Consider the following 26,628-nt stretch of genomic DNA (forward strand, 5'->3'; position numbering starts at 1 on the left):
CACACATTCGCGGCTCTGCTCCATACACCTCGCGCACACACGCGGCTCTGCTCTGTACACCTCGCACACACACACAGCTACATTCACCCTGTAAACCCCTCCTGACCCCACACATAATTTCCTCATCCAGCACCATGACAACCAGCACAGCAGAGCAGTCCCACATATAATACATTGAGGGCTGCGTGCACAGGACCTGTGATGAGGTTACAGGAGGGGAGGAGTCAGATGTCACATGATCAGGGCTTCCACTGAAAGGCCCCTGATCATGTAACCCCTGACTCCTCCCCTCCTGTGACCTCATCACAGGTCCTGTGCGCACAGAGCAGGGATTTATTAGTGAGGGGCTGGCGCTGCGGTGGCCAGTGGGTCTGGGAGGGGGAGGAAGGGGTCGGTACATGGGGGGGGGGCGTGGCGCTATGATTGCGGATTATAATGGGGCAATTTTCTTTGGGCTGTTGGGCCCCCCCCACACCACTGGGCCCTGGGCTGCCGCCCAGAATGACCTCATTATAATCCGCCACTGAGACAGGTTGTGGATGGCTTTGTATGTCACGGTTAGGGTTTTGAATTGGAGCCTCTGGGCAATAGGAAGCCACTGAAGGGCCTGGCATGGGGAGGAGGCTGGGGAATAGCGGGGAGACAGGTGGATTAGTCGGGCAGCAGAGTGTAGGATGGACTGGAGCGGAGCCAGAGTGCTAGAGGGGAGGCCAGAGAGTAGGAGGTTACAGTAGTCGAGGCGGGAGATAAGAGCATGCACTAGTGTTTTTGTGGTTTCGTGGTTGAGGAATGAGCGGATCCGGGAAATATTTTTGAGTTTGAGGCGGCAGGAGGAGGCAAGGGCTTGGATATATGGTTTGAAAGAGAGCAGAGTCGAGGATCCCCCCCAAGGCACCGAGCGTGCGGGACTGGGGAAAGAGAGCAGCCATTGACATTGATGGATAGGTCTGGTGGAGGGGTAGAGCGAGATGGGGAAAGACTTTGAATTCTGTTTTGTCCATGTTCAGTTTGAGAAAGCGAGCAGAGAAGAAGGCTGAGACAGCAGGCAGACATTGTGGGATTTCAGTCAGTAAGGAGGCGAGGTTGGGTCCAGATAGGTAGATCTGCGTGTCAACGGCATAGAGATGATACTGCAAACCGAAGGATTCTATGAGCTGTCACAAGACAAAGGTGTAGATGGAGAATAGTAGGGGTCCTAGGACAGAGCCTTGAGGAACACCGACAGACAGGGGGCGAGGTGAGGAGGTGGTGTACGAGAGGGAGACACTAAATGTTCGGTCTGTTATGTATGATGAGATCCAGGATAGGGTAAGTCTGTGATGCCAAGAGATGAGAGAGTCTGTAGCAGGAGGGAATGGTCTACGTTGTCGAAGGCAGAGGACAGGTCTAGGAGAAGGAGGACAGAGTAGTGTCGCTTGCTCTTGGCGGTTAGTAAGTCTGATGAGACTACTTTCCCATCATCGGCAATGCTATCATTGTGAGCATTCATTGCTGGATGGGAGCAGTAGTCCCATCAGACAATGGCTGCTTACACAGACCTGCACACACCAGCTTACACACAGGGACACACAGGCACATAGCTCCGCCCACACACACTTCCCTCCTCCCAATCTGCAGCGTTTCTCGCACCTACATTGGCAGCAAATCCGCAGATGTTTTTTACATCTGCGGTTTTGCTGCGGATGTTCCTGACTCAATGGGTGCAGAAACGCTGCAGATCCGCAAAAAGAATTGACATGCTGCGGAAAAAAAACGCTGCAAATCTGTGCTGATTTTTCCTAAGCATGTGCACAACTAATCTCCATTTCCCATAGATAAACATTGGCTGTGCACGACACTGCGGATCCGCATCTAAATCTGCAACGTGTGCACACAGCCTTACACCCAGATGTCAGTTTATTCATAAATTTCTTGGAGAAATGACCGAAGAACGGTACAATGGACAGTTATAGAAAAAAAATGCTTGATCCAGAACTTTATAGAAAGGGCATACAAGTATTTATGAAGAGACATCAGATGAGCTGTTGTATGCAGACACGTGAAGTTCACTACTACTTTTAGGTGCTGCATTTTATAAAACTCTTCTTTGTATCCAAATCCCAAACTCATAAGTCGATGACAAAATTCTGCAGGCATTAAAGAGGTCATACTGGGACTCATGAACATTTACAATGAAAAAATACAGAACTTCATACAATTAATGAATGGAGTCAGTGGCAGGAATGTTACAAAGCAGGAAACCTGACCAGTGCAAAAATCATGGCGAACGTAAAACTGCTTCCACTGCAGAGAAATAAGCTTTCTACCAGTATCCTGTGATAAAAGCCTAATTCCCGGAAATGTACACAGGAACTAGCTTAGCAATAAAGCGGTAGTTATACTGCTTAGCAGTCTAGCAGACTCTGCAAAACATGCTTTCCATCATTTTCCCAAGTATTATTCAGCTTTTGCTTATGTAGCGCTCTTATTCCACAGCGCTTTACATACATTATCATTGCTGTCCCAAAAGGAGCTCACAATTAGAGATGGGTGAACCCAAACAGTAAAGTTCGGGGTCCGTACCGAACACAGACTTCTCCAGGAAGTTCTAGTTACTGATCAGTTTGGCACCCCAAACATCGGGTGTTTCCCCACACTGTCTTGTGCATGATAGCGCGAAAAACAACGGATGCTCTGATCGGCAGTAAGATTATTACCAGCGATCAGAGCCTTGTGGTTTCCATGCTGTCAGATGACAGCGTAAGCAAACAGCTGTGAGAAACAGTGAAAAGTTTACCTCCGGTTACAGGTGTCGGACTGATGGAAGAGTATTACTGCCATCAGCCTACACCTGCTGTCACTGATCACAGAATTCATTGAGCGCTATAAATAAAGAAACCGGTGTGAGCGCCCCCTAATTTTGATAACCAGCATGGCAAAACTGACAGTTGCAGGCTGCAACCCTCAGCTGTCAGCTTTATCATGGCTGGTTATCAAGAATAGAGGGGTCCCCACGCTGTTTTTAAAAATTATTTAAATACATAGTTAAAAAACCATGTGGGATCCCACCCCATTTTTTTACATCTAGCCAAGCTAAAGCAGACAGCTGAGGGCTGGTATTCTCAGGCTGGTAAAGAGCCATGGATACTGCCCCCCACACCCAGCCTAAAAATAAAAGCCTGCCGCCGTGCCAGAAAAGGCGTATCTATTAGATACGCCAACTCTGGCGCGTTGCCCATCGCTTCCCACTTGCCCTGTGGGGTTGATGTCGGCTGTTTCATGGCCGCTGACATCAAGCCCACAATTTAGTAATGGAGAGGCGTCCACAAGATACGCTTACATTTTTCTATTGGTCCCAACCTACTAACTCAACGTTGTCAAAAAGTTTGCTGACCCCCACCTCCTTATGTTAAGCCTGACTGCTGTCAACTTGGACTCATCAACATAGGTCTAATTTTAAAAATAATGTAATGCCAACTTTAATCAGAGCTTTTTATTTCTGGAATTACAATATTTTTTAGAGAAGGGATTTTTTTATATTTTTTAAGCTAGCAATATTTTTTTCTTTGCTGCATCTCTGATTTTACTTGTATTTTTTTAATGTTTCAAATTTTAGCTTTGGGAGACAAAAGTGTTCAAACAAAGCAGTCTTCCATAAAAATGAAACAAGTCAATGACCGTGATAAGAAAAATGCAGAAATTTGCAAAAACTGTGTGACTCATTTTATTCTATCAAGAAAGGCACATCCAGCCCATAAACGGCAGCACTTCGCAGGACTCACATCCAAAGATGATATTCCATATTTTTTTTATTTCATAGGTTAAAAAAGTGCCAGGCTGCACGATTTCAGCTAAGGGGTATTTTTCTCTGAAATGCTGTGGCTTTTCACAGAAAATATACTTTAACCCCTTTACTCCCAAGGGTGGTTTGCATGTTAATGATCGGGACAATTTTTCCAATTCTGACCACTGTCACTTTAAGAGGTAATAACTCTGGAACGCATCCATGGATCCCAGCGATTCTGACATTGTTTTCTCGTGACATATTGTACATTATGTTAGTGGTAAAATTTCATTCATACAACTTGTGATTATTTGTGGGAAAAAAAAACAAAAACGCAAATTTGGCGAAAATTTCGCAATTTTCCAACATTGAATTTTTATGCTCTTAAATTACAGAGATATGGTACACAAAAAACTTAATAAGTAACAATTTCCACATGTTTACTTTACATCAGCACAATTTGGGAACCACAATTTTTTTTTGTTAGGAAGTTATAAGGGTTAAAAATTGACCAGCGATTTCTCATTTTTACAACACCATTTTATTTTTAGGGACCACATCACATTTGAAGTCACTTTGAGGGGTCTATATGATAGAAAATATCCAAAAGTGACCCAAAAGTGACACCATTCTAAAAACTGCACCCCTCAAGGTACTCAAAACCAGATTCAAGAAGTTTATTAACCCTTCAGGTGCTTCACAGGAATTTTTTGAATGTTTAAAAAAAATTAACATTTAACTTTTTTCACAAAAAAAATTACTTCAGGTTATTTTACCAAGGGTAACAGGAGAAATTAGACTGCAAAAGTTATTGTGCAATTTGTCCTGAGTACGCTGATACCTAATATGTGGGGGGGGGGAACCACTTTTTGGGCGCATGGCAGAGCTTAGAAGGGAAGGAGCGCCGTTTGACTTTTTCACTGCAAAATTGGCTGGAATTCAGATCGGATGCCATGTCACGTTTGGAGAGCTCCTGATGTGCCTAAACAGTGGAAACCCCCCACAAGTGACCCTATTTTGGAAACTAGACCACCCAAGGAACTTATCTAGATATGTGGTGAGCACTTTGAACCCACAAGGGCTTCACAGAAGTTTATAACGTACAGCCGTACAATTAAAAAAATCATATTTTTTTTCCACAAAAATGATCTTTCCACCCCCAATTTTTGTTTTCCCAAGGGTAACAGGACCCTAAAAGTTATTGTGCAATTTGTCCTGAGTACGCTGATACCCCACATGTGGGGGTAAACCACTATTTGGGCGCATGGCAGAGCTCGGAAGGGAAGCAGCGCCATTTGACTTTTTTGGCTGGAATTGAGATCAGACGCCATGCCGCGTTTGGAAAGCCCCTGATGTGCCAAAACAGTGGAAACCCCCCCCCCAATTCTAACTTCATCCCTAACCCCAACACACCCCTAACCCTAGCCCTAATGGGAAAATGGAAAAAAAATACATTTTTTTTATTATTATTTTTCCATAACTAAGGGGGTGATAAAGGGGAGTTTGATTTACTATTTATGGCGGTTTTTATGTTTGGCAGCTGTCACACGCTAAAAGACGCTTTTTATTGTAAAAATAGTTTTTGCAGCACCACATTTTGAGAGCTATAATTTTTCCATATTTTAACCCACCGAGTCATGTGAGGTCTTATTTTTTGCGGGACGCGTTGACGTTTTTATTCGTACCATTTTCGGGCACGTGACATTTTTTATCGCTTTTTATTCCGATTTTGGGACGCAGAATGAACAAAAACTAGCATTTCATGAATTTCTTTTGGGGGGTGCGTTAACACCGTTCTGCGTGTGGTAAAATTGATAAGGCGGTTTTATTCTTCGGGTCAGTACAGTTACAGCGATACCTCATTTATGTCTTTTTTTATGTTTTGGCACTTTTATGCAATGAAAACAATTTTATATAAAAAATAATTATTTTTGCATCGCTTTATTCTGTGAGCTATAACTTTTTTTATTTTTTTGCTGATGACGCTGTGTGGCGGCTCGTTTTTTGCGGGACAAGACTGTTTCAGCGGTACCATGGTTATTTATATCCGTCTTTTTGATCGCACGTTATTGCACTTTTTGTTCGGCGGTGTGATGATAAAGCTTTATTTTTTGGTTCGTTTATTTTTATTTTTTTACGGGGTTCAATAAAGGGGTTAACTAGTGGGACAGAGTTATAGGGCGGGTCGTTACGGATGCGGCAATACCAAATGTGTACTTTTATTGTTTTTATTTTTATTTTCAAAAAATGAATTAGGGAATTTTTTTTTATTTAGCGATTTTTTATAAATTTTACTTTTTTTTTTAAACTTTATTACATTGTCACTGGGGGGGGGGGCACATTACTGTCATATGCTGGATCGCTGATCTGACATCACACAGCGCTGTGTCTGATCAGCTATGTAACACAGGCACTGCAGCAGGCTTCCTCATGCACATCGCGCTGCTGCGGGTGGTCTCAGGCAAGCACGGAGGAAGCCCCCTCCCTGCCGATGCTTCCCTGATCCTCCGGTACACAGCGATAATTTTTGATCGCAGTGTGCCAGGGGTTATTGTGCCAGGGGCGGTCTGTGACCGCCCCTGACACATAGTGCCTGGTGTCAGCTGTGATAATCAGCTGACACCCGGCCTCTGATCGCTATGACGTACTACTCCGTCCTTGGGACTTAGGTCCCAGATCACGTGGACGGAATAGTACGTCTAATGTAGGAAAGGGGTTAAAGATCCGGATTGGAGTCAACGCTTGACCAGTCTCATCTACAGTAAGATTCCCGGACAGATCTTTAAAGTATCTGGAGCTAGTATCAGACTGGACAGGATTTATATAGAGCACGGGAGAATTTCAAAAGTGTATGGGTATACAGGTGGAGTCAGTGGGTTATATACCCTTTATGAAATGCAGCACAGGTGGCTGGTTAAGGAGCTAGTCTTAGTTCAGACATAAAAAAAAACAAAAAGAAAAAACTGGTGACAGGTTTCCTTTAAGGATATAAAAGAGAATGAATGAAAACACTCAAATAAAGTACAAAAAATACTCCCCCATCTGACCTGTACTGCTCCTGTTGGTACAACTGTGCAACGATAGCCAGGAGACGGCTGATGAAGGAGTCGTCGGAAGCCTCTTTGTTTGTCTGGGCTGCTAGAAGGGTGCATTTCTTCTCTGTTTCTGCCAGTTTCTTCTGCAATTTCACATATTCCTGGCGTAGAAGAGCCAAGTGCTTCTGTAATTTGCCCACTTCCTCTTTAACAGAGAAATAAAAGAAAAAATTAGTTTGCACATTTTACTGTTTATAAAGCTTTGGTCTACTGGTCTAATAAAAACATGTAAGTAGAAATTTTAGTAAAGTAAACCCACCAATAGACTCTGGCTATCCAGGTTGTCACCCTTTAGAATGACATTATAATCTTATACACCTGTCTGATAATTTTTCTTTTGTTATAATGTGGTACCTGTCATGTCTTCTCAATGTTTAAAGAGAACTTGTCATTAGATTCCTGGTTTCAGAACCACGGGCAGCATGAATGAGAGCCTGGCTGCACGTCTGCAGCCTAGTATATCTTCTATGAAACTCTGTGTTGTTTCAGAGAAAAGCCAGTCGAAGCTTATAAGGAGAGACCCGAGTAGTCTGGTATTAACCCCGGCTGGCTTCTCTGGACCCAACTGTATCTGACTGACAGGTCTCTCCATGTGCGTAAATAGAGACCTGTCAATCAACTGGAATTGGGAGGAGAGAAGTTTTCTCTAACATGCCGAAGGTTCTCTAACATGCCGAAGGTTCTCTGAGAGTTTCCCTTTAAACTGGCAACAGGACCTGGCAGAGGCCATTGTACAAAGTGTTTTGCATTATCAGAAGACCGTGCATAATATGTAGACATCCTACAATATCTAGACAACCTGAAATAAAAATCTTACACTGACTATGCAGCTATCACTTTGTATTACAAATGGTCATCTGTGCTCAGACACATCGTACTGCGCACTTAAAAGGATGAATGGTTCAGGCCATACACTTGCTTTACACATCATTTATAATACTGCGGAGGACAAATTTGCCAGAAAATACAATGAGACCCTGGGGATGCAGTAAAAGGAATCCAAGAGCATCATTCAGAAATGTGAAGCTACATAATCATCATTCATCACATATACTGCTCAATTATCAAGTATAATGGGAAGTGCTGAGAAGCCGAAGGCTGAAGCAACACTGGCGCTGCACATCTTTCACTCGCTTCACCAGATGACAAAACACGCTTCTAAGGAAAGACACTTGCTTCCTTGGAAAGATCATCACTGTTATTGCAAAATACTAGTAACTGGTCTTATACTGTAAGGCAAAGGAAGTGAACAATTAGCTGAGAGTTAGCACTCTGCTCACTTAATGAGATGATGTGCCATCAAATCCCCTATGATCAGAGAAGCTGATGACTCGCGCACCGTGAGAAGCCCGTCAGTGTATAGACTAGTGACTAGAGATGGGCGAACCTGAACAGTAAAGTTCGGCGTCCGTACAGAACACCTACTGTTTGGGCACGGATACCGAACACAGACTTCACCAGGAAGTCCGTGTTACTGTTCAGGTTCAACTGCCCGAACACCGCATGGCAGCGCGGCAAGCACCGCTTCTAATCAGTGGTGAAACCAACCCCGCTGGTCAGAGAGCCGCGTTTCACATGCTGTCAAATGACAGCATGAGCCTGCAGCTGTGATCAGAGGTATAAAGTTCACCTCTGGTCACTGGTGTCAGCTGATGGGACTACTGATCCCAACATCCGACATCTGATACGGCTAATTATAGCGACAGCAGGAGCGGCGGATGGGAGTATTCATCAGCATCTCCTGCTCTGTAAAAAAAAAACAAAAAAAAACCAGCGTGGGTTCCCCTGTATTTCTTCTACCCAGCCAGGCAAAACTCACAGCTGGGGGCTGCAACCCTCAGCTGTCAGCTTCAGCAAGGCTGGTTGACAAGGATAGAGGGGACCTCAGGCTGCTTTTTTAATTATTTTTAAGGGGCCTACACTTTCAAAAGTTAAAGTGTAGCCCCCTCAAAAAGAATTGTGAGGAAAGAATGGTTGTAGATGAGGAAAAAGCTAATATATTAAACACCTTCTCCACGGTATTCACGGTGGAAAATAGAATGCTAGGTGAAATGCCAAGAGACAAAGAAAACCCTATATTAACCCCTTAAGCCCCAAGGGTGGTTTGCACGTTCATGACCGGGCCAATTTTTACAAATCTGACCTCTGTCCCTTTATGAGGTAATAACTCTGAAACTCTTCCATGGATCCAGTGATTCTGACACTGTTTTCTCGTGACATATTGTACTTCATGTTAGTGGTAAAATTTCATTCAAATAACTTGCGTTTATTTGTGAAAAAAAACGGATATTTGGCGAAAATTTTGAAAATTTCGCAATTTTCCAACTTTGAATTTGTATGCCCTTAAAATCACAGAGATACGGCACACAAAAAACTTGATAAGTAACATTTCCCACATGTTTACTTTACATCAGCACAATTTTGGAACCAAAATTTTTTTTGTTAGGAAGTTAGAAGGGTTAAAAATTGACCAGCGATTTCCCATTTTTGCAACACCATTTTATTTTTAAGGACCACATCACATTTGAAGCCACTTTGCAGGGTCTATATGATAGAAAATACCCAAAAGTGACATCATTCTAAAAACTGCACCCCTCATGGTGCTCAAAACCACATTCAAGAAGTTTATTAACCCTCTAGGTGTGTCACAGGAATTTTTCGAATATTTAAAAAAAAAAAAAAAAATGAACATTAACTTTTTTTCACAAAAAAAATACTTCAGGTTCAATTTTTATTTTACGAAGGGTAACAGGAGAAATTGGACTGCAAAAGTTATTGTGCAATTTGTCCTGAGTACGCTGATACCTGATATGTGGGGGGGGAACGACTGTTTCGGCGCATGGCAGAGCTCAGAAGGGAAGGAGCACCGTTTGACTTTTTCAATGCAAAATTGGCTGGAATTCAAATCGGACACCATGTCGCGTTTGGAGAGCCCCTGATGTACCTAAACAATGGAAACCCCCCCACAAGTGACCCCATTTTGGAAACTAGACTCCCCCAAGGAACTTATCTAGATATGTGGTGAGAACTTTGAACCCACAAGGGCTTCACAGAAGTTTATAACGTACAGCCGTACAATTAAAAAAATCATATTTTTTTTCCATAAAAATGATCTTTTCACCCCCAATTTTTGTTTTCCCAAGGGTAACAGGACCCTAAAAGTTATTGTGCAATTTGTCCTGAGTACGCTGATACCCCACATGTGGGGGTAAACCACTATTTGGGCACATGGCAGAGCTCGGAAGGGAAGCAGCGTCATTTGACGTTTTTGGCTGGAATTGAGATCGGACACCATGTCGCAATTGGAAAACCCCTGATGTACCAAAACAGTGGAAACCCCCCACAAATTACACTATTTTGGAAGCTAGACCCCTCCAAAGAACTTATCTAGATGTGTGGTGAGAACTTTGAACCCCCCCAGTGCTTCACAGAAGATTATAATGCCTGGGCGTGAAAATAAAAAAAAAATCGTATTTTTTCCACAAACATGATCTTTTAGTCACCAATTTTTTTTATTTTCCCAAGGGTACCAGGAGAAATTGGACCCCAAAAGTTGTTGTCCAATTTGTCCTGAGTACGCTGAGTACCTCATATGTGGGAGAAAACTACTGTATGGGCACACGTCAGGGCTCAGAAGGGAAGTAGTGACGTTTTGGAATGCAGACTTTGATGGAATGGTCTGCGGGTGTCATGTGCGTTTGGAGAGCCCCTGACGTACCTAAACTATTGTAACATTTTGGAAACTTGACCCCCCACGGAACTTATCTAGATGTGTGGTGAGCACTCTGAACTCCCAAGTGATTCACAGAAGCTTATAATGCCCGGGCGTGAAAATAAAAAAAAAATAATTTTTTTCCCCACAAAAGTGATTTTGCCCCCAATTTTTTGTTTTCCTAAGGGTAACAGGAGAAATTGGACCCCAAAAGTTGTTTTGCAATTAGTCCTGAGTAGGCTGATACCCTACATGTGGGGGTAAAACACTGTTTGGGCACATGGCAAAGCTTGGAAGGGAAGGAGCACCATTTGACTTTTTCAACGCAGAATTGGCTGGAATTGAGATCCGACGCCATGTTGCATTTGGAGAGCACCTGATGTGCCCAAACAGTGGAAACGCCCAATTCTAACTCCAACCCTAACCCCAACACACCCCTAACCCTAATCTCAGCCCTAGCCCTAACCCTAATGGGAAAATGGAAATAAATACATTTTCTTTTAATTTTATTATTAAAATTATTATTATTAAGTGCGCTTTGCAGGCACTGAGGAAGTCAGCTCCCTACAGGCCCCCGAAGGTCCCCGTCTTGGATCCGGGGACCTGTAGGGAAAGACCCCCGCAGCAGCGCTGCACATTGCGCTGCGGTGGGGGGCTCAGGGAAGCACGGAGGGAGCCCCCCTCCCTGCCGATGCTTCCATTTAACCCCCGGTACACCGCGATCGTGTTTGATCGCGGTGTGCAAAGGGTTAACGTGTCGGGGCGGTCCGTGACCGGCCCTGACACATTGTGCCGGGTGTCACCTGTGATAATTAGCTGACACCAGGCCGCGATCAGCGGCGCACACCACGTGGGCACCGCTGATCGCTGTGACGTACTATCCCGTCCCAGGGAATTAAGTCCCAGGGCACATGGACGGGATAGTACGTCACATGGGATTAAGGGGTTAAGGATTAAGGGTCACCAATCTAACCCAAGAAAAGGTGCGAAAACTGCTAAATAAGATTAAAATAGATAAATCTCTGGGTCCAACTGGCATACACCCACGAGTACTAAGAGAACTAAGTAATGTAATAGACAAACCATTATTTCTTATATTTAGGGTTTCTATAGCAACGGGGTCTGTTCCACAGGATGTGCGCATAGCAAATGTAGTACCAATATTCAAAAAGGGCTCTAAAAGTGAGCCTGGAAATTATAGGCCAGCAAGTCTAACCTCCATTTTTGGTAAAACATTTGAAGGGTTTCTGAGGGATGTTATTCTGGATTATCTCAACGAAAATAACTGTTTAACTCCATATCATACTAATGCACAAAGCATGGGCAACAAACAAGGAGAATTGGAACTACTAACACAGGAAAAGAAATATGATGCCATTGGAATGACAGAAACTTGGTGGAACAATACACATGATTGGAAAACAAGGCTAGAAGGATACAACTTATTTGCTAGAAACAGACTTGATAATTGAAGAGGAGGTGTCGCATTGTATGTTAGAAACGCGTATATCTGCACAGAGATTGTAGCTTCAGAGACTGGGAGTTCTGTGGAAACTGTTTGGGTAAAAATACAAGGACAGAACAATGGAAAGGACACCATTGTAGGCATTTACTACAGGCCGCCTGTGCAAGCTGATATGGATGAACTCTTTATGCATCAAATGGTCAAGTTCTCCAAAAAATATGACATAGTTGTCATGGGAGATTTCAACTATCCAGACATTTGTTGGGAATCTCTCTCAGGCAAAACAAACAGGTCAAGGAAATTCTTATCCTCTATTGCTGACAACTTTATCTTCCAAAAGGTAGGGGAGCAAACAAGGGGATCTGCTACCTTGGATCTAATCCTTATAAATAGGGAGGAAATGGTTACGGAGGTAAAAGTGGCTGGGACCCTAGGAGGTAGCGACCATGCTATTTTAGAATTTTGGATAACTAGAGGAAGACCTGTGGAGACTCAGACGTCAAGGTTAGATTTCAGAAAGGCAGATTTTAAGGGATTCAGAAAGAGAATTGGAGGGATCCAATGGCTGGATATCCTTTAGGACAAAAATGTCCAGGAAGGATGGGAAATCTTGAAAAATGAAATTCTCAAAGCACAATTGTTAACAATTCCGAAAAGAGGGAAGAAAAAGGAAAGGAAACATTTAAGGAAACCAGGATGGATGAACACAGAACTTAAGCACATGCTACAAAAGGAAGAAAGAAATGTTTATAAAATGGAAAGAGGGAGGCATATCTAAAGAAGAATATAATGCTGTCTGCAGAACCTGCAGGGCACAAATCAGATTATTAAAGCTGACAATGAATTGAGGTTTGCAAGAGACGTCAAAAGTAATAAAGGATTTTGGGGATATGTCAAAAGTAAAAGAAAAGTCAAAGATACTATAGAATTTTTACAGGATGAAAATGATGAAATGGTAAGACAGGATGTTGAGAAGGCCAAACTTTTAAATTCCTATTTTGCATCTGTTTTCTCTCAGAAAGGAAATGTAACATCAATTGTTCTTCACTGTCCTATTAAGGGAACAGAAGAATCCAGGATATCTATAAACAGAAAGATAGTGAAGAAACACTTAGCTAACCTAAATTAATTCAAGTCTCCAGGTCCAGATGAATTACACCCCAGAGTACTGAAGGAGATAGCAGAAGAAATTTTTGAACCCCTCTCCATAATCTTTGAAAATTCTTGGAGAACAGGAGAAGTCCCAGAAGACTGGAGAAGAGCAAATGTTGTTCCTATCTTCAAAAAGGGGAAGAAGGTGGACCCAGGCAACTATAGGCCGGTGAGCCTGACTTCTATACCAGGAAAGATCTTTGAACAAATTATTAAACAACATGTATGTCAGTACCTGGATAAGAATGAAGTGATTAAACAGAGTCAACAGGGGTTTGTAACTAATAAGTCATGTCAGACTAACTTAATTTCCTTCTATGACGAATCACTGATTGGGTGGATCAGGGAAATGCTGTAGATATAGTATATCTTGACTTCAGCAAAGCATTTGACAAAGTATCTCACACAATTCTTATTGAAAAAAATGACTAGGTATGGAATAGACAAGGCAACTGTTAGGTGGATTCATAACTGGCTTAGTGATCGGACCCAAAGAGTGGTCGTAAATGGCTGCACATCCAGTTGGAAGAATGTCTCAAGTGGGGTACCACAGGGCTCTGTCCTGGGCCCTGTATTGTTCAACATCTTTATCAACGATTTAGATGAAGGAATTGAGGGTAAACTGCTTAAATTTGCTGATGACACAAAGCTAGGAGGGATAGCTAATACTACAGAAGAGAGAGAGAGGATTCAAAAAGATATAAACTGAAGCAGTGGGCAGCAACAGAATTGTTTTGTAACAGGGAAAAATGCAAAGTACTACATCTGGGCAATAAAAATGAAAAAAGCATATACAGAATGGGAGGAACAGGGCTAAGCAACAGCACATGTGAAAAAGACTTGGGCATACTAATAGATCACAGACTGAATATGAGTCAACAGTGTGATGCAGCAGCAAAAAAGGCAAAGGCAATTCTAGGATGTATTAACAGAAGCATACAGTCTAGATCACGTGAAGTCATTATTGCCCTCTACTCCTCTTTGGTCAGACCTCATCTGGAATACTGTGTCCAGTTTTGGGCGCCACATTTCAAAAAAGACATCAACAAACTGGATAAAGTTCAGAAAAGAGCGACCAGAATGGTGACCGGTCTGCAAACCCTGTCTTATGAGGAAAGGTTGCATGATTTGGGAATGTTTAGCTTGCAAAAGAGAAGACTGAGAGGAGACTTAATAGCTGTCTACAAATATCTCAAGGGCTGTCACATTGTAGAAGGATCATCTTTATTCTCATTTGCACAAGGAAAGACTAGAAGCAATGGGATGAAACACAGATTAGATATTAGAAAAAACTTTTTGACAGTTAGACTGATCAATGAGCGGAACAGGCTGCCATGAGAAGTGGCGAGTTCTCCTTCAATGGAAGTCTTCAAACAGAGGCTGGACAGACATCTGTCTGGGATGATTTAGCGAATCCTGCTTAGAGCAGGGGGTTTGACCAGATGGCCCAGGAGGTCCCTTCCAACTCTGATTCTATGATCAGCATGAGTTTATGAGAAATTGCTCCTGTCAAACCAATCTAATCAGTTTTTATGAAGAGGTAAGCTATAGACTGGAGCAAGGCGAGTCATTGGACGTGATATATCTTGATTTTTCCAAAGCGTTTGATACCGTGCCACACAAGAGGTTGGTACACAATGAGAATGCTGGGTCTTGGGGAAAATGTGTGTAAATGGGTAAGTAACTGGTTTAGTGATAGAAAGCAGAGGGTGGTATAAATGGTATATTCTCTAACTGGCTCGCTGTGACCAGTGGGGTACTACAGGGGTCAATGTTGGGACCTATTCTCTTCAACATATTTATTAATGATCTGGTACAAGGTTTACACAGTTAAATATCAATATTTGCAGATGATACAAAACTATGTAAAGCAGTCAGTGCAAGAGAAGTTAGTATTCTGTTACAGATCGATCTGGATATGTTGGAAACTTGGGCCGAAAGGTGGTCGATGCGGTGTCAAGTGGGGTTAATATTTGTGGGGTTGATTTCACCTTTGTATTGTACAGTGACATCAAGCCCACAGCTTAGTAATGGAGAGGCGTCTATAAAGGCCCCGTCACACACAGTGATATCACCAGCGAGATCGCTGATTTTGTGACGCCACAGCGATATCGCTGTGTGTGACGGGGATCAGCGACCGGCCCCCCTGCCGGGTATCGCTGATCGAGCTCCATCGTCCTGGGCCGTTTTTTGATCGCTGGTCTCCCGCTGGCCAGCGTGCATCGCTGCGTGTGGAAGCGAGAGACCAGCGATCAGTGACGCTGGTTTCCAATGTAAACAGCGGGTATCTAAGAGCTGCGCGGCTCTTAGATACCCGCTGTTTACATTGGAAACCAGCTTGCTCGCTGGTCCTGATTGCTTGAGGGGCTGTCTATGTGACAGCTCACCAGCGATCAGCCTAACGATGACCCAGCGATCCCATCCATGTCGGATCGTTGTGGGATCGCTGGGACATCGTTGTGTGTAACGGGGCCTTAAGACACCTCTCCATTACTAATCCTATAGTTGTATGGTAAATAAAGACACAGCCATAATAAAGTCCTTTATTTGAAATACGACTAAACACAGTTTTCCATTTTTATTTAAATGCCTAATTCCAGCGATGCCCTCGTTCTCCTGTAATAAAAGCAAAATTTAAAAAAAGAAAAGAAAAAAAAACAATATACCATAACTGTCCTGTTTTGTCCCGTCATTCCACCAAGTTGCGACTGTCCCGGCTGAGAACCACTGGTGACTGAACTGCTGCAAGCGCAGCCTCAGAGACCGGTGGTGACGTCATAGAGGTTACATCCGGTCACTGAGGCTCCGTTCCCAGCTGGGCTGAACTGATGTGACCTCGGTGACATCCCCGCTAGCACAGTGAGATGATTTCCCTGCTGATCAGAAGTGGTGTTTGCCATGCTGTCATGCACTTTACAGCGCAGCAAACACTGGATGTTCGGGCCCCCCATTCAAGTGAATGGGGTCCAGGTTCGGGTCCAGGTACTGCTCTGGCACCCGAACCAAACTTTTTGTAACTGTTTGGCCGAACCAAAACATCCAGGTGTCCACCATCTCTACTCATCATAACAAGCAACTTTACAATTGATCTTAAAAATCCTTGTTCTCAATAACGGGGTGATTTTTAATTCTATAGTTTACAATTATTGCTTAGGTTACCGGCCACCTCTGCAATTCTATCAGCTGAGGCCAACCTCCCACACAAGGAGCAAAGCGCTTACAAGCTTTTTTTCTATTACTAAGTTTGGCGAGCTTCAGTGTCTCTGCACTCCTATGATGCTGCTGAAGCAAAGGCGTCTGATTAGTCAATCACAGTTTGGGCCCGCAGCATGATGATGCCACAGGTTGTGACATTATTGTGCAAGAGGGAGTCTTGACTTTCCTCTGAAAGTCAGATGTTGAAAAAAAAAAAAAAGGAGCAGGATGGGGCCGCTTGATTTCAACGTGACTGATTCTTCATTTTCGTATAAGATTAGTCACAGTATTTGACAGCAGATTCATTCCCATATGTATGGGATGGTTGGGAGGAATAGCTGCCAGTTAAAGGAGCATTTGGACAACTAAGAGTGTTTGGTGGCACCTGTACAGTTCCACCAAATCTTATGAAAGAGTTATCAACATCGGTCTCATGGATCAAAAAAATCTAAGCTAAAAGACCCAGATTCATTTTTTTTTTAAGCCGCTAAAATGTCATAAATTTTACCCAAAATTTTCAAATGTACAAAAAAAAAATCTCTCCAGAGGGTGACTGGAATACATTCTTGCAAAAATGTTGCAATTTTATTTAAAGAAGTCGAAATTGATAAATCAACGCCTCCATCAGCTACGCCAGAAACCTCGCTCCAGTAAGGAACAGTGAGATTTCTGGAGTATGGAAAGCCAGAGCTTGCCATCAATCAGATGAGCTGTGGCGTCACACCCCTTGTTGCACTCCCGAATTGACCCAGTTTTGTCAGAGCTGGGAGAAACTGGTGTGAAAACGCGCAAAGTCAGAGTTGTGACTAAATTTGGCGACTTTTCAAAGCGTTTATACCAGAATTCTGATGTGAAAGCTTGATGAATCAGGCACTAATATAATAATACATTTTATTTCTATAGCGCCGACATATTCCGCAGCACTTTACATTTCAGAGGGGACATGTACAGTACAGACGATAGACATTACAGCATAACAATAATCACATAGATTATAACAAATACCAAGAGGAATGAGGGCTCAGCTCGCAAGCTTACAGTCTATGAGGAAGGAGGTAGACACGAAAGGTGGGTGGTAACAGTTGCCCTGATTGTATGGACCAGCCATAATATTAAATGTGTAACAGTACAGACGCAGAGGGCTAATGGATTCATAAAGCATGTGGGAACATGATGCGGGGAACCTGGGTATGGTAAAACTTGGCTGTGCCACACAGGGATAGATTAGGTAAATGTGTTGAGGCAATAGGCCAGTCTGAATAAATGCGTTTTCAGGGCACGCTTAAAATTGTGGGGATTGGGGACTAATCGTATTGACCTGGGAAGTGCATTCCAAAGAATTGGCGCAGCACGTGTGATGTCTTGGAGACGGGAGTAGGAGGTTCTGATTATTGAGGATGCTAACCTCAGGTCATCAGCAGAACAGAGGGCGCGGGTAGGGTGGTATACTGAAACAAGGGAGGAGATGTAGGGTGGTGCTGAGCCATGGAGGGCTTTGTGGGTGAGGGTAATAAGTTTATACTGAATTCTGGAGTGGATGGGTAGCCAGTGTAATGACTGGCACAAGGTAGAGGCATCGGTGTAACGATTGGTGAGGAATATGATCCTGGCTGCAGCATTCAAGACAGATTGGAGAGGGGAGAGTTTGGTAAGAGGGAGACCGATTAGAAGAGAGTTACAATAGTCGAGAATGAGAAACAGTAAGAGTTTTTGCAGAGTCAAAACTAAGAAAAGGTCGGATTCTAGAAATGTTTTTGAGGTGCAGATGACAAGAGCGAGCCAGTGATCGAATGTGGGGGGCAAAGGAAAGCTCGGAGTCAAGTATGACCCCAAGACAGTGGGCATGTTGCTGGGGAGTAATAGTGGAACCACACACAGAAATGGCAATGTCGGGTATAGGTACATTAGTAGAGGGAGGAAACACAAGGAGTTCAGTCTTTGACAGGTTCAGATATAGTGAGGACATGATGTTAGACAGCGTTTATACAATCGCTGGTGTTTTCTAGAAAGGTTGGCGTGATGTCAGGAGAAGCAGCGTATAAATGGGTGTCATCAGCATAGAGATGGTACTGGAAACCAAATCTACTGATTGTTTGACCAATAGGGGCAGTATACAAGGAGAGGAGGAGGGGGCCTAGAACCGATCCTTGAGGAACCCCGACAGTAAGGGGTAGGTGAGAGGAGGAGGAACAGGCAAAAGATACAGTAAAGGAGCGGTCAGAGAGATAGGAGGAGAACAGTGTCCTTGAGGCCAATGGAACGGAGCATAGTGAGGAGCTGATGATCCACAGTGTCGAATGCTGCAGAGAGATCCAAGAGAATTAGCATGGAGTAATGACCATTTGTTTTAGCTGTTAGTAGATCATTAGAGACTTTAGTGAGTGCAGTTTCAGTAGAGTGTAAAGAGCGGAAACCGGATTGGAGAGGGTCGAGAAGAGAGTTATCAAAGAGATAGCGGATAATAAGGGAGTGGACCAGGCGTTCCAGGAGTTTAGAGATGAAGGGAAGATTAGAGACAGGTCTATAGTTAGCGGCACAGTTTTGGTCGAGGGATGGATTTTTAAGTAGTGGATGTATGATGGCATGCTTAAATGAGGGAAAGATACCAGAAGAGAGAGAGAGGTTAAATATTTTAGTTAGGTGAGTGGTGACAGCAGGGGAAAGGGACAGGAGGAGATGTGACAGAAATGGGTCACTGGTGCAAGTGGTTGGGCGAGAAGATGCAAGAAGCCTGCTTACTACTTCTTCTGTAACTGGTTCAAAATCAGAGAGTGAGCTAGATGCAGTGGGGGAGGGAGGACAGTGCATGGTATGAGGTGATTGGGAGATAATTTCCTGTCGAATCTGGTCATTTTTTTCTTTGAAGTAATTGGCCAGATCGTCAGCTCGGAGCTCCGTAGTTGGGGCCTGTACTCTTGGGATGAGTAGAGAATGAAAAGTGTCAGACGTTTCGGGTTATTGGACAGTGAGGTGATGAGGGTGTTAAAATAGGTTTGTATGGAGAGGTGAAGGGCAGTTTGCATTTTCTAAGCATAAACTTATAATGGATGAAATCTTCGTGTAGGTTGGATTTTCTCCACAGACGTTCGGCGCACCTGGAGCACCGCTGCAGGAAACGTGTTTGCAGGGTGTGCCAGGGTTGTCGCCATCTGTGTTGTGGTGTTCTATTTATAGGGGGTGCAAATTCATCCAGAGCACTTTGAAGTGTTTCATTGTAATGCTTCAATGCAGAATCAGGACATGAGAGGGAGGAGATAGGGGCCAATGAAGACTGCAAGTTCTTCGTAAGTTTCTGGGTGTTAATGGCCTGTATGTTTCTATAAGTATGGACAGTGGGGGTGACCTGAGCAGCCTGGCAGTTCTTGATAGAGAATGAAAGAAGATTGTGGTCAGAGAGCGGGAGAGGGGAGTTTGCAAAATCATCCACTGCACAAAGCCAAGAGAAGACCAAGTCGAGGGAGTTTCCGTCTTCATGCGTTGGAGAATTAGTAAGCTGCGAAAGGCCAAACGAGGAGGTTAGAGATAAAAAGGTGAGTAGCAGATGGGGAGAGGGGAAGAGCAATGGGGATGTTGAAATCTCCCATGATGAGGGTAGGGATGTCACAGGAGAGAAAATGTGGAAGTCAAGTGGCAAAATGATCCAGGAACTGATGGGAGAGGCCGGGAGGACGATACACCACCGCCACTCGCATGGAGAAGGGGGTGTAGAGTCTGACGGCATGGACCTCAAAAGAAGGGAAGACTAGTGAGGGTAGTTGAGGGATAACCTGAAAGGTACATTTTGGTGATAGGAGCAGACCAACGCCTCTTCCTGCTCTATTGTCTGATCTTGGGGTATGAGAGAAGTGTAGTCCCCAGTATGAAAGAGCAGCGGTAGTGTCTGACTGCTGGATCCAGGTTTCAGTAAGAGCCAGGAGGTTAAGAGAATTAGAAAGGAAAAAGTCATGAGTGAAGAATAGTTTGTAAAGGGCCTGTCACACTAAGCGATATCGCTAGCAATATCGCTATAACTTGTGACGTTATAGCGATATTGCTAGCGATATCGCTGTGTGTGATACTTACCTACGACTCGCTCCCCCGCTGGTTATCGCTGATCGCGCGAGAACGTCCTGGACCGTTTCTAGTTGTCAGCTTCCTGTGGAGAGACGAGCGTGGAGCCGGGCGGGAGGACGTCAGGATCGCCTAGTGTGACAGGTAAATAGCGACCCCCGACCCCTGCGATGTCGCTGGTGAGATCTGCCTGTGTGGCAGCTCACTAGCGACCACTTAGCAATGCACCAGCGATCCTGACCACGTCATATCGCTGGTCGGGATCGCTAGTGTCACACTTAGCGATGCACCAGCGATCCCGACCAGCGATATGACGCGGTCAGGATCGCTGGTGCATCGCTAAGTGTGACAGTACCTTTACACACTGAGCGAGAATTCCAAAGTGCACAATTAAGAGAGACAGATGGCATTGCAGGGAATATTAATAAGATTAGAGGGGTTTCTGAGTGTAGCAGTTGGGGGGGTTTGACTTTCTATAACATGGGGGACCAGGGTTGGGAGCAATGTCTCCTGCGACTAGGAGGAGGATAGAAAGAGTGAGCAGATGGTTAAGTGATTTGTGAGAGCGTCTCTTATGTTAAATGGTGGGACTGACTGGACCTGTGCAATTTAACAATGTGAAAAGAGTGTGAGTGCTATACATAGGAGCGGAAAGGAGCGAGAGGCCGATATGGATGGAGTGTAGAGAGTTAATGCCAGGGCGGTGGATGTGTGTGAATGCAGCGGCCAGGATATAAATTACACAAATGCATATGGTATATATTTGTTGTATTCCAAATGTACAGGGAGTAGATGTATATAAATGTCTTACCTGTCTCCTGCCCAGTCTAACTGCCATGTTATAACTGCCAGTACTTTGATACATGTACATCAATTACATGTGCATAAATGCCCCCTGCATAAATGCTCCCCCAAACTATGTCTGAATATATAGGAGGCTAAGGCTTAAATTTTTTTTTTGCTCCCTCTCTTCTCGTTAATCAATCATACTAAATTGAGACAGCAGGACCCAATAAAATGTTGTGGTCAGATAAACAGATGTCCAGCACTACATGGTTCATAAAGCACTTTGAAAAGTTTCTTGACCTCACAACATAAGGGGCACTAAGAGTTGATAGATAATTTAAGGGTATGTGCACATGACCTCTTTTTAAATTCAGACAAACCAGCTGAGTTTTTCAAACAAAAAATGCTCCAGGAATTATTTTTTTTCCACAGAAGAATCTTTTGTGTTGTTTTGTGGTTGTATCCTGAGCGTTTGTCAGAGTTTTGGCCACTGGCATTTTTTTTTTACGGTTTTCACATGATTTTTGCAACATCGCTTTTACTGTTTGTTTTTTTCACTCCATTGAATAATTAAGAAACTACTAGTATTCTTCTTAAGCAAAAATGATGGCACAGTGCGCCAAAAGACGTTACAGCAACTTCTAGGTGTCTTTTGAGCTTTCCCACTGATTTGCATTGTAATGTAATGTACAGAGTGGAACATGCCAAAATGCACACGACACTTTTTAATCCCATTGGCATCGGAAAAGACGTCGTGTGCACTTATTCTAAGGATTTATATTTAGAGGGGATACTTCTAATTTATGTGACAGTGAACGTAAAGAATTTATGGTCTTGTTGCTGAAATATTTCAGAAAAACACCTAACAAATCAAAAAACAGGTTGAAGTCCAAAGTACTGAGCATTCAGCTGTGAGACCCCGTGATCACCATCACAGTAAGCGGCTGACAGTCCAGGTATTAATAATGACATCAGAACCACTTTACTATTGGAGGAAAATGGTGACAAAACATTAATTTCAGCACGTCAGTTACAAGTAGGGAAACAAGGGAGAAGCCTGTACAAGAGGGAGCGAACACTTACTCTAAAAAAAAAAGTAGATACACTAAAAGTAAAACTCCAAGTCTTCCTTAGGTCTCTTTCACACTTTCGTTTTTGACCGTCAAAATCCGCCAGTTTTTTAAAAAAACGGATCCGCCATTTTTTTTGGCGGATCCGTTTTTTTCCCCATTGAATTGCATTACTGGCGGATCTTGATGGATGGCCATCCGTTGGATCCGCTTTTTTGCGGATCCGCCAAATTTTTTGCGTCCACCGGCATGCCTGGACGGACCCTGCAACGTTTTTTTTTGTTGTAGGATCCGCATTTTCCAGTGCGCATGCCCGGAGAAAATTAACCCTGAAATCCTTTCTGGCGTCTCTTTCTCTCCCCTTATCCCGGCCAGCGGTTCCTTTAAAAATTCTGCGGATCCATCAAAAAACGGATCCTGTGGCATCCTTTCACATCGGATCCGCTTTGACGCCTTTTTGGCGGATTTTAACTGACACAAAAAACTGAAGTGTGAAAGAGGCCTTACACATATAGACGCATCATCCATGCACAACCCTGGAGTCACTTACAAATGTATAATACTGTAGTATCACACGTGGGAGAACACCACATATTCCCCTTATTTCCCCAGGATTGCGTCTTTTCTCTAAGATTTGACTGATGCAAAAGTTCTTTCTTTCCAAGACACAACTCTGTTATCCCTATCTGACATCAATGCCACGGCGGAGCGCCCTGCTCACTACTAGAACGAAGGCGGAGGCACAGCTTGTCTGCAGCACTGATATGAAGCTGCACACCAACAGTATTCACTGATTGAAAGCCTCTGGCTAAGTGCAGACGGACTTTTTGGCCCTGCGGATTTTTCCACGCAGAATTAAAGAAATCCACAGGTCAAATGACCTGCGTTTTTCCTGCGGATTTCTTCCTGTTTTCTTGCGGTTTTTGTGCGGTTTTCCCCTGCAAATTTGGAGAATGGAGCAGGTGGAAAACCGCACAAAAGTAGTGACATGCTGCATATTTTGAACCACAAGAAAACCGCGCTGAAAAATCTGCAGCGTCTGCACAGCGGTTTTTTTTTTCTATTGAATTACATGCTACTGTACATCACAATGCGGATATGCAGCGTTTCTGCACGGTAAAATCTGCTGCGGCTCCGCTGGATATCTGCATCGTGTGCACATGGCCTCTCAGTCCCCAGTGAATAGAAAAGGGGGAGACAGGGCGCTTCCAATGCGTAGGTCTGTATGGAAAGTAGATGAGTGCACAGCAAGTGTTAGGCTCACCTGATAGGGTTGTGAGAGTCACAACACCTATAATTGCATAAAACCGGTGCAGCAGTCTGCACGAGGTCCAAGGACTTGGTACAAAGAGAAGGCTGGTAGTGCAATAAGAGTCTGCGCTGCTGTGGTAGAATTCAAGATATCTTTATTGCAAACGCGTTTCCTGAGCCAGTCCCAGCTCACTTCATCAGTGAAGTGATGAAGTGAGCTGGGACTGGCTCAGGAAACGCATTGGCAATAAAGATATCTTGCATTCTACCACAGCAGCGCAGTCTCTTATTGCACTACCAGCCTTCTCTTAGTCCCCAGTGAATGGCATCCACGGTACGCGCTAAACTGATAGGGGCCAATTCTTCAAGCACTTTAATGAATTTGGTGAACGTTATTCCAGCACACACTTCATCTAGACCACTGTGTAAAAAGCCAAACTTGATGAGTCAGAACCATAGATTGTCAGCTAAGGGTGCTTGGACAATATCTGCTAGTGATCAGCAGCCCAATGCGGTAGATAATAGTGCAGACTGCAGCCATGGCACCACAGGCCAGTGCACTATGTATATGGACTATGGATGTCGTGCCATAACTAAAAGCATATTATATACGAACTGCATGGGTCGGGAGATGACCAAATGTGTTCCTATGTACAGATATGCCAGGCACAATGTATTCCCATGTACCCCATATATCGGGTCAGTGTATCCCTGTGGACCGTGACACCACAGCTGACCAGAGTATCCCTGTGGACCGTGACACCACAGCTGACCAGAGTATCCCTGTGGACCGTGACACCACAGCTGACCAGAGTATCCCTGTGGACCGTGACACCACAGCTGACCAGAGTGTCCCTGTGGACCGTGACACCACAGCTGACCAGAGTATCCCTGTGGACCGTGACACCACAGCTGACCAGTGTATCCCTGTGGACCGTGACACCACAGCTGACCAGTGTATCCCTGTGGACCGTGACACCACAGCTGACCAGTGTATCCCTGTGGACCGTGACACCACAGCTGACCAGTGTATCCCTGTGGACCGTGACACCACAGCTGACCAGTGTATCCCTGTGGACCGTGACACCACAGCTGACCAGTGTATCCCTGTGGACCGTGACACCACAGCTGACCAGTGGATCCCTGTGGACCGTGACACCACAGCTGACCAGTGGATCCCTGTGGACCGTGACACCACAGCTGACCAGTGGATCCCTGTGGACCGTGACACCACAGCTGACCAGTGGATCCCTGTGGACCGTGACACCACAGCTGACCAGAGTATCCCTGTGGACCGTGACACCACAGCTGACCAGAGTATCCCTGTGGACCGTGACACCACAGCTGACCAGTGTATCCCTGTGGACCGTGACACCACAGCTGACCACAGTATCCCTGTGGACCGTGACACCACAGCTGACCACAATACCCCTGTGGACCGTGATACCACAGCTGACCAGTGGATCTCTGTGGACCGTGACACCACAGCTGACCACAGTATCCCTGTGGACCGTGACACCACAGCTAACCACAATACCCCTGTGGACCGTGACACCACAGCTGACCAGTGTATCCCTGTGGACCGTGACAGCACAGCTAACCACAATACCCCTGTGGACCGTGACACCACAGCTGACCAGTGGATCCCTGTGGACCGTGACACCACAGCTGACCAGTGGATCCCTGTGGACCGTGACACCACAGCTGACCAGTGGATCCCTGTGGACCGTGACACCACAGCTGACCAGTGGATCCCTGTGGACCGTGACACCACAGCTGACCAGTGGATCCCTGTGGACCGTGACACCACAGCTGACCAGTGTATCCCTGTGGACCGTGACACCACAGCTGACCAGTGTATCCCTGTGGACCGTGACACCACAGCTGACCAGTGTATCCCTGTGGACCGTGACACCACAGCTAACCACAATACCCCTGTGGACCGTGACACCACAGCTGACCAGTGGATCCCTGTGGACCGTGACACCACAGCTGACCAGTGGATCCCTGTGGACCGTGACACCACAGCTGACCAGTGGATCCCTGTGGACCGTGACACCACAGCTGACCAGTGGATCCCTGTGGACCGTGACACCACAGCTGACCAGTGGATCCCTGTGGACCGTGACACCACAGCTGACCAGTGTATCCCTGGGGACCGTGACACCACAGCTGACCAGAGTATCCCTGTGGACCGTGACACCACAGCTGACCAGTGGATCCCTGTGGACCGTGACACCACAGCTGACCAGTGGATCCCTGTGGACCGTGACACCACAGCTGACCAGTGGATCCCTGTGGACCGTGACACCACAGCTGACCAGTGGATCCCTGTGGACCGTGACACCACAGCTGACCAGTGGATCCCTGTGGACCGTGACACCTCAGCTGACCAGTGTATTGCTATGGCCTGGGCAGTCTGTGCAGCCCCAGCGACCAGTGCAGGGTGCCAGGACTACAGTGTATAGGGCGTACAGCACGCATACACTGACTGCAGCCCCGTGCAGACTGACACTACTGCACACTGTGGGTCACCTGACCAGCCTCTGCTAACACACGCGCACACCTGGACTTCCGCTGCCTGCTGTCAGCCGTTTTACTAGCTGTCACTGAGGGACCTGCCGCCATCCCCCTGCCCTAAAGCTCCCCCAGGGCCACTTCTTTACCTTCCGCCATGATGGATCCGCCCGGCTGATATCGCGAGAAGAGCTGGTTGATGGGAAGTACTACGGGCAGGCGGGGTGAGGTAGATCCCGGGGGATGTGAAAGAAAGGAAACCCATTGACTCATTCGCTGCCTTTGTGTTTGCGCCTTGAGAAGACGTTCGGCGCCCTCTAGTGGCGAAATGAAGCAACTACCACACCGAACGAGTAGAGGGCTCATACACTGGGCTAGTGGGGAGTATATATGGGCGCCGCTGTATCTGTGGCGACACTTAAGCTGCTTTTCCGTTATCCAGACGCCACTGCCATACCCAAAATACCTGGTGGAAACAATATTTAGTCATGTAAGTGATGGAAACCCTAGCGGCAGCTGGTGGCAGGAGTCAGTACCAGTGCATGGGCTCGTGTCTCAATATGTCCCGTTTA

The 26,628-nt window shown here is 45.1% G+C and overlaps 1 protein-coding gene across 2 annotated transcripts in view; it reads right to left on the reverse strand.

The window, feature by feature from the left end:
- The window catches only part of ANKFY1 (ankyrin repeat and FYVE domain containing 1), a 137,536-nt gene extending 111,174 nt beyond the window's left edge, over window positions 1-26,362 (reverse strand). Inside the window, exons 1-2 of one of the 2 annotated variants that reach the window (XM_073574611.1) lie at window positions 26,206-26,362; window positions 6,811-7,003 (exon numbers count right to left, since the gene is read on the reverse strand). In XM_073574611.1, the coding sequence (XP_073430712.1) occupies window positions 6,811-7,003; window positions 26,206-26,329 (317 nt within the window). In that variant the 5' untranslated portion in view covers window positions 26,330-26,362. The other variant, XM_073574621.1, reaches the window with a different exon arrangement.
- Window positions 26,363-26,628: the final 266 nt, after the last annotated feature.

The sequence above is a fragment of the Dendrobates tinctorius genome, unplaced genomic scaffold (genome assembly GCF_039654945.1).
Source record: "Dendrobates tinctorius isolate UK_male_01 unplaced genomic scaffold, ASM3965494v1 ptg000007l, whole genome shotgun sequence".
Lineage (NCBI taxonomy): Eukaryota > Metazoa > Chordata > Amphibia > Anura > Dendrobatidae > Dendrobates > Dendrobates tinctorius.